At 39.5% G+C, this 8,925-nt stretch overlaps 1 protein-coding gene across 1 annotated transcript in view; it reads left to right on the top strand.

Annotated features, from left to right (window-relative positions):
• Nucleotides 1-243: 243 nt before the first annotated feature.
• The window catches only part of ptch1 (patched 1), a 95,620-nt gene continuing 86,938 nt past the window's right edge, over nt 244-8,925 (top strand). The window contains exon 1 of the mRNA XM_086314677.1: nt 244-477. Coding sequence (XP_086170803.1) covers nt 334-477 — 144 coding nt within the window. The 5' untranslated portion in view covers nt 244-333. The remainder of the gene's footprint in view (nt 478-8,925) is intronic.

The following is an 8,925-nucleotide window of genomic DNA, read 5'->3' as shown; positions in this document are numbered from 1 at the left end:
AAAAAGGTGGTATTTAGAATACAGTTACTTTGTTGAAATAAATGGATTACACTGTTTCCCTGTTTCATATTGTGGCGGGTCAGGACTGTTTGCTTTTGTTTGACAGCTACGTTCTGTTGTTCCAGGCGGCAGCGTTACGGTTGCCATGGTTACATGGTGTAAAATATCAACTCCAGTGACATATTTACATCAGGACGCTCTCTCTCTGCGTGTTTCCTGGGTGAGAGAGGCCTTTTTGTTGTTGTTGTTGTGCTAGGCTAATAGGCAGAATGCTACAGGTATAGCTCTAAAGAATGTAGCATCATAGGCAGTGTAGTCCGTGCTGCAGGGAGAATGGACTGCCATACCCGTTATGTGTCTGTGAGCGAGGGAGAAAAAGGAAAAGTCGGAGCTGTCATCGAGCAGAAACGGGAGCTGGGAGCATGTAAATATAATAATAACCACTGCAGCCAAGAAGAGTGCCTGACGAGCCCAGTTGTAAGTACGCTATTAAGACTCGACTGTATGCTGTGTTTGTGTTTTCCTTCGAAACAATAAGCTCCGTTGGAGCAGCCTTTCAACGCCTCTGTCTGTCTCTCGCAAGCAAAGTTGACCCAGACAACAAAGTAAAGCTATTTTTCGGCTACGAGCCGACAGGGACCCCGCCGTATTAGCCAGAGGTCCCTTTACTACAGTTCGGAGACGCGGACCTTCAGTAACAGTAATAAATCACAGCAATAGTACATTCACGTAGTTGTAAGCAGTATGATAATATATTAAGTAATCCAAAGTATTCAGAATACGTTAATCTCATCGAGTAACGTAACGGAATACGTTACAGAATACATTTTGGGGCATGTATTTTGTAATCTGTAATGGAATACATTTTAAAAGTAACCTTCCCAACACTGTGTACGAGAAGTAACATGCATGGTGGTATTTTTGGCCTGCGGCAGTGACTTCTTCTGAAATGTGGCTAAATAGAAACTAAACTAAATAGAAAAAAAATTCCATTTTGCCAAAGAACTCTTAAGTACAATTGCAACGAGTTAGTTTTCACTTCTGTTAAGTAATAACTTTTTTTTATAACATTCTTGCTGTCTCAGCTTTGTGCTTTCTTGAGATGAATATTTAACATTGTAATCTCTTAAAACAGAAAAGAAATATTTTCTAATTTATTCTAATTAGGTCAGAGTGTTGCATTCTCTTGCATTCATGGTGAAATTTCCCCACTGGCTTTCCTAGGAACCCACCTGTATTGACTTAAGAACATGCACTTTTGTGGACAAGGTGTTTCCTGCAGCAGTAGCTTTAATCTCAGTCGGATTTATTCGCCTCAGTTGAGGTTTGATTCAGATAAAACAGTGTTGGACCAGCCATGGGTGAAACTTCTGTCGTACGTTGTAATCAGCGCCTAGAAAGACCTGAATGGAAGTCTTGTCCCGCACTCGGGAGCTTCGGAAATACTCCTGTGTTCCACGTCCTCTCTCTCATGAGTCAGAAAGTCCACTATGAGCCAAAAGCAATTACCACTGTGCCAAAAATGACAGTTTCAACTTCATAAACACTGATTGCACAGATGGAAAATTAGGTTGATAATTCATGCTTTTCTCTTTGTTGCAGTTGTTTCATTCATCTGTTTAATTCATTCATGGTATAAGTGTGTCCTGCAAAAGCTGAAATAGTTTAATTTAAATTAAGTAAGATGTCTAAGAGCAACATATCCACAAAGCCTTAATTAAATGAGTGTGGATTTTTCAAAAAGAGGAACATTTCTGACACGTTTTCACTTTTTTTTGTACCAGTTGCATTTGTTTCATAGTAATGGTCTTTTTGCTGTAGAGCTAATCTTTCTCTAACCATTCGTGGTAGTATAATCCTAGGGAATGATCTTACTTTTATGAAGACTTTCTTTCAATTCCTCCAGTTGTCAATACGTACTTTTCAAATTAATGAAAAATATCAGGAATTCCATGAGGTAATTTCTTTAAACTGGCCACAGAAGGATAGAATAAAGAGATTTTAGATGTGAAATAGCTAACAAAACATCTTTCTGTCATAATTTTTTTAATCCTCACTCTAAATGTGTACTACTACAAAATTTGACAGAAGTGAATCATTTTAATTCAATTCAATTTTATTTATATAGCAGGAAATTTCCCTTTGAGGAAGTGCTTTGGTGACATTGGGAGGAAAAATGTCCTTTTAATGGGACGAAACCTCTGGCAGAACCAGGCTCAGGGAGGAGTCGCCATCTGGCATAACTAGCTGGGGTGAGTGGAGGAAGACAAAAAAATCATACATGTGCAAATGGTCAAAGGAGAAACTTTACTGTGACATTGAAATGTTCCGCAAAACCCCCGAAAAAAACTTCTTGGCCATTATTCAACACCATTACTCAATTATTAACATTTCATAATGTTCATACATTTGGTTGGATACAGATCTTGGGTTCCCACTCTGAACCTGCGGTGACTGTACGGATCTTTTGTCTATGTGCTATGCATTTTAAATATGAATACATGAATATAAACTTTATTTTGACCAGCGGGGGAGTTCTGCAACTCCCAGGCAGTAATTGTAGTTTTGAATACAGTTAATAAGACAATTTGCATCACAGACTTCTGACATGATTACATCCTTAGAGACTGCACCACTCCAAATCATAGGCAGTATGCAATTAAGACTGTCATCTATGTATTTATATTGTTTTAAAGATGCCAGGATGTCTCAGAATCACTTCAAATTGTGTTGTCACAGCTGCAATTTTTTGAAATCCACCTATTATCTTGTCATTGTCTCATTTATCATTATGAATGTAAGAGCTAGTCACAGTAAATAGTGTCCATTTAGCAAGGCTGGAGACAAAAGTGCTGTAGTTCTTTTTAATAAAGTTATATAAGGCTCAAATAAACTTTAATCATTATCCATTATCTCATCCAAACTCCTCTTGCTCTCACACACTCGCTCCTCCAAAAGCTGATAATTAACCTCCCTCTAAATGTCAGAGTGCTCTCAGGCCTGCGGCCACACTGAAACAGTAAAAGGTAAATATACAAAACCACTTTTTGTCATTCAGATTTCATAAGTGGAGAATCCTTCAGCCTCTGTTGAGCAGTTTGGGGCCACAGACAGATGATGACGCAACGTATTCTGCTCAGCAAATTGATTTACAACGTAGAAGCCTCTAATGACCCGAATTTGATGGCTGGTCCCCTTTGTCCTGCAGTAAGATGGAAAACTCTGCAGAGCAACATATTTACAATCACACTGCCTCTCATTACACTGCAACCCCATAGAAGAGCCTTTTGTTTGTCCTCTTTGGCCACACTACCAGAAAGCCCATCAACCAGAAAGTATAACTGACTGTGGAGTCTGTTCATGTCTGTGTGTGTGTGCTCTTGTGCTTGTGTAGCTGGCATCTTGCTACAAAATTCTCCACAGGGCCTTAAAAAAAACAAAAAAACAGCTGATTAGATCGCTGACAACAAGAGTGTTAAACTGCAGGACAGAAACGCAATGGAAAGAGGGAAACGCGTCCGATTTCTGCCTGTGTTACTCCACTCTGGTAATAATCACACTCTTCCTGCCAGGCATGTTGGGCAAGCATGGATTGTCTGATACTGAAATAAAATAACTGGACCCTAGACAATATTTTCCCCACTTCCACTCTTCTGAACCACCCCTAACCCAACACTGACTGCAAGTCAAAGAACTGCATGACTGCACGTCTCAACAATGAGGCCACACAAAAAGCACAGATTCAGCAGAACTGGATGTCCATTTCTCAGGCGTTTAAGCATGCAATTATGCTCCCCTTTGCTCACCAATTCACAAACAGGATTAGGGGGGAGTACAACGTGGTATCTGTAGTAGTTCACTAAGTGCAGAAGGATCTGTGGAGACACTGCTATCTTGATTGGCAGGATTTTAAAGTTGTTGCACGTGAAATACCTAAGGGCTTGTGTAGTTGTGAGATTTCATTTGCGTGAGAGCTGGCAGTTTCATGCATAGTTGTATTTTTATGTATCTTGTGTTAATGTACTGTGTTTTTGAGTTTTTGAATATCTGCATGTGTTTATATATTTGTATGGGTATTCAGTGGGATGTTTTACTGTGGGGAGCAGCCCTGCTGCGGGTAGGCCGTGCATCCATGCATCCACACATATTCACCATATGGGGTCCAGAGGGGCTTTCAGGGCCAGGCCAGGCCATGCTTATGGACCATTTAGCACACATTGCTTTCTCCTTCATGGCTACACTGCATTTCTCCTGATACACAAATCAGAGGTGGAAACTTCACAGTGAATAGAGAAAGACTCCACAGAGAAAACAGAATGATATACAAATCTGTACTTATTGGAATACCAACACAATTTTCCATTTGCCTTTTATGCTGGTTCCTTGATACTTTGGATATTCTCTATTTAAATCTGTCAGCAGTACTGCGGGCAGTTAGTGTGACCTGTCAAAGCTGACTATTGTGAAATGTAATCATATACCAAGTTAAGAGAAATATGGCCTCGGGGTAGTATAGTATAGTATAGTAGTTTAGCGCAGCCATTTCACCTTTTACTTGAACCCAACAGCTGATTTAAATGTGTCCAAATATACAGTGGACACATTTAAACGATTTAAACTCATAACTCATATAAAATGAGTAGTACATATATTCTACTGCATGTCACATATTCAGTTGAAAAAAATGTTTTTATTCAGTATTCTTGATTTGAGGAAACATTTTGAGATTCCATTAAGAAGTCTAAATGTAGAATGAGGCTGTTAAAAAACTAAGTACACCTCATGATTCAGTAGCTTGTAGAACCAACTGTAGCAGCAATAACTTAAAGTAATCGTTTTTTTCTATTACTTTATCATTCTCTGACATCACTGTGGACGACTTTTGGCCCACTCTTGATAATATTGTTTCAGTTCTCTGAATTTGCGTCATGCACAGCTTACTTAAAGCTGTGCCACAGCATTTCAGCCGAGTTAAGGTCTGGACTTTCACTGACCACTGTAGCGCTTTGATTCTTCATTTTCAGTCATTCTTTTGGAGATTTGCAGCTGTGCAGGGGTGTAATTTCCAAGGGGGGTTAGGGGGATTATGATCCCCGCAATAAACAGACCCAACCAATATAAGACCCCAATAAAATTATGAATTGTTCAGCACAAAGTTACGCCGATGCAGCTATGCTTAGGTTTGTTGTCCTGTTGCATGACACAGTTTGGACCAGTCAGGCAGATGGCCTCACATCTCACTCTAGAGTACTTTAGTATACAGAGTTTATGGTTGACTCATTGAAAAGTGCCAAGGCTGCAAAACAAAACAAGCTCAAATCGTTACCCCTCCACCACCATGCTCGACACTTGGTATGAGGTATTTGTGCTCATACGCTGTGTTTGGATTCCACTAAACAGGGTGCTGTGGGTACTTGCTGTGATTGATTTATATTTTAGCAACAGAAGAGCGTATAGCCTTATTTGATGTCAGAAGTGTGCAGACTGTCTAAAGAAAATAATTTTTGTTAATTTTGGGTTCACTATGTGGTGGTCTTTGGTTGGAATGCACTTACGTTTGTAATCCAAAGGTGTTATTTAATTTAATGAGTGCCTGCAGTTCAGTGATTTGATATTATTATCAGGATAAGTCATTTTCTGCCCCCAGAACAGCTTAAAATATATAATTCTATAACATTAAAACAGGGCACATTTAATCTTCTTTTTTTGTTGTTGCTACTTTTCCATATCTCCACTCTCCTTTCATCCATCCCTCACTCTTCTGATTTGTCTGTGTGTGGTCTAGAGACATTGTAAATCCCCAGCTCATGCATGGTGCCACCCAATGCGACGTTTAGGTCTCCTTATCCGCAGTATCAGCCCAACCCAGTCAAGGTCATTTATGCCTTTCAAAATTTCTCAAAGAAGACTTAATGATCTCTTTCTACATACATAAACAGACTGTATCTTAACACTCTGATATGCAAAAAACTCTTAACTTATCTGTCCTTGTGGAAAAGTTAGCTATGTTAATACAGTTTTTACAATTTTCCTGATGGATGGATACTCTGACAGTCATGTAAGATAACTTACTTCTTATCTATTTGTTCCTCTCGGTCAGTCATTGTCAGTACAAATCAGTAGAAGTGTTCATAAATGTTATATTTTATATGGAATTTATTTTAAATTATGTGTAACTCCAGTGTACAAATACCTAACGAAGCATTTGTGTTGTCTCCTAATTTATTTCCTAATTTTTTTCCACTGGAAAAATCCTTCTTTATATGACTCGACTGTTTCTTTCTTTTTGTCTGTTTTGCACATCCTCTCTTTTACCTGGATATTCCAGAAGTGACTACTATGCAAGCTATAGCGTTAGACACAGATGGTGGTGACAGAGAAGGGATTAATCTCATTCAGCTCTGAGGCCCTGGGAACAGTGGAGGCGTTGAAAAATAAAGCCTTAATTCCTGAGTTTTGGCCTGACTGGCTGGGTGGTCTCACAGGCACAAATATCATACTAAGTGACCATCCTCTCTACAGTTCACATCAGCCTTTTCAAACAAACACTGGGGCAGAACCCATTGCTAGAATGGCAATTGAGATATGCAACAGTGGGCATGCAACCTCTGCTCTGCCTGGGTCAGGCTGGCCTGAGAGAAGATGAAATGTGGGAACAGTGTGAGAGAGCTATAATGAAGAAGGAGCAAAACTGAACGGGTGACCATTTAAAACAGTGGGAACGAGTTAGACGGTATGAAGGGAGGAGAGGAAGGAGAAAAAGAAAGAGAGTCATGGAGAGATCTTTGCTTGCTCTGTGTGTGGTCTGAAGACCTCCAAGCTTGTTCCGGGCTGACTGTGTCCTTCCTGGGCTCAGAGAAGAAGGGGCCAAAAAAAAAGGAGAAGACGCCTGCACAATAAAAGGGAATGTTTGCCTTTGCTTGTGTAAGAGCACGAATGAGTAAACTTTTCTTTTATGTGGAATAAGCAGGCAAACACTGGCATGTTTGGCCCGCCATGGGGAGATTACTGTGTTATTTGCAAATATATCAGCTAGCCTGCCAAACAGAGCTCTTTTCACCGGGCATTCACCCAGGAAGAACGGAGCCTCGCTCTGTTTTTCGAAACACTTGTGCACCTGTGTGGATTTTGGTGGATGAACTTGACAAGATGAATTTTCCAAATAGCCAAAACATATTATAGATATCCTTATATTACATGTTGGTTTTCAAGCTAGTAAAATAAGTGCATTGTAGGCGAGCTGTTGTGCATTGAATTGCTATAAAGCATGTGCTTATCTCCATTTAGGGCAGTAAAAAAATTTCAAAATTTGTTGCAAAACGCAAAAGTAGCCAATTTAAAGATGTTAAAACTCAAACTCATTTAAATTTAAACACAGTCATGGAAAACAACAGATATCACTGCACATGCACAAATACTTCAAATGTGTCTGCAAGTCACAGAAATGTGCACATGCATGCACAATATGTAAGCAGTGGTTCCCTGGACAACCCAATAGCTGTGTGAGCATAATTATATAAATGCATGAATATAGTACACGCACACACACTCACAAACCCAAACACAGCACACGCCCACATACATCAAATACAAATACTTGTGTTCAATTAAAATCAACACTGACTGAGGTCTCAAACCCTGAAATCATTTCCAGAGACATTTTGTGTCTCTCCAGTGAAATGTAGGTTGTGCCTCAGTCGAGGGGACTGTAAAGGCTCGGAGTGAGGAGGTCTGGCCCTGAACAGACAGGGTTACATATGAGTCCACTGCTGTGTGCCCCAAATACAGAGAACTGAATACCCTTCTTCAAATAAAGACTCTGATTAGACTCCATCAGTCATCTGTTAGCACTGAACCACAGGGTTTTTTCACCTTCAAGCTGGAGGAGAACAGATGTTGACAGATAAACACACTTATGCACAGGCACACACACACATTCACATGCACAGACAACATCCTGAGGCCAGATATGGGACCTATATGCAACCCTAATTCTGTTTAATGTAAATAAAAAACAGAATTAAATGATTTGAAAATCTCATAAACCCATGTTTTATTCACAATAGAACAGAGAAAACATATCAAATGTTTAAAATGAGACATCTTACAATTTAGTGAAAAACATTGGCTCGTTTTGAAATTAATGGCAGAAACATGTCTTAAAAAGTTGGAACGTGTGCAACAAAGGGCTGGAAAAGTAAGTGGTACTAAAAAGAAACAGCTGGGGGATCATTTTGCAACTAATTAGATTCATTAGCCAGTAATCAGTAACATGATTAAATATAAGAAGAGAATCTTTGAGAGGCAGAGATTTTCACAAGTAACGATGGGCAGAGGTTCACCAATCTGCAAAGAAAAAAAAACTGCATCTACAAATAGTGGAATATTTTCAGAATAATGCTCCTAAAAAATTGCAAACAAATAATATCATCATCATTCTGAGAAACTGGAGGAATCTCCATGTGCTGGGGACAAGGCTGAAAATCTGTATTGGATGATCTTAAAGCCCTCAGGCAGCACTGCCTTAAAACAGGCATGATTCTGTCATAGAAATCACTCTATGGGCCCAGTAACACATCCAGAAATCATTGTGTTTTATCCTGTCTTCCTCCCACCACCCTAAACTGGCCATGGCAAATGGCTGCCCTTTCCTGAGCATGATTCTGTTGCGGTATCTTCCTGTTAAAAGGGAATTTTTCCTTCCCACTGTCACCTAGTGCCTGTTTAAATGGGTTTGTTTGATTGTTGGGGATTTTATCTCTATTATTGTGGGGTCTTTGCCTTACAATATAAAGTGCCTTGAGACTGTTGTTGTGATTCAGTGCTACATAAATAAAATTGAATTGAATTGTCTGTGAACATAGTTCACCTTGCCATCCACAAATGCCGTTTAAAGCTCTACCATACAACGAAGAAGTCATGTGT

The sequence above is a fragment of the Aulonocara sp. 'chitande type north' Nkhata Bay genome, linkage group LG12 (assembly GCF_057382095.1).
Source record: "Aulonocara sp. 'chitande type north' Nkhata Bay isolate Kocher_YH1m ecotype deep benthic linkage group LG12, A_spYH_male_GT1.1, whole genome shotgun sequence".
Taxonomy (NCBI): Eukaryota; Metazoa; Chordata; class Actinopteri; order Cichliformes; family Cichlidae; genus Aulonocara; species Aulonocara sp. 'chitande type north' Nkhata Bay.
Note: the sequence above shows the minus strand (reverse complement) of the source record. Positions and strands in the feature narration are given on the sequence as shown.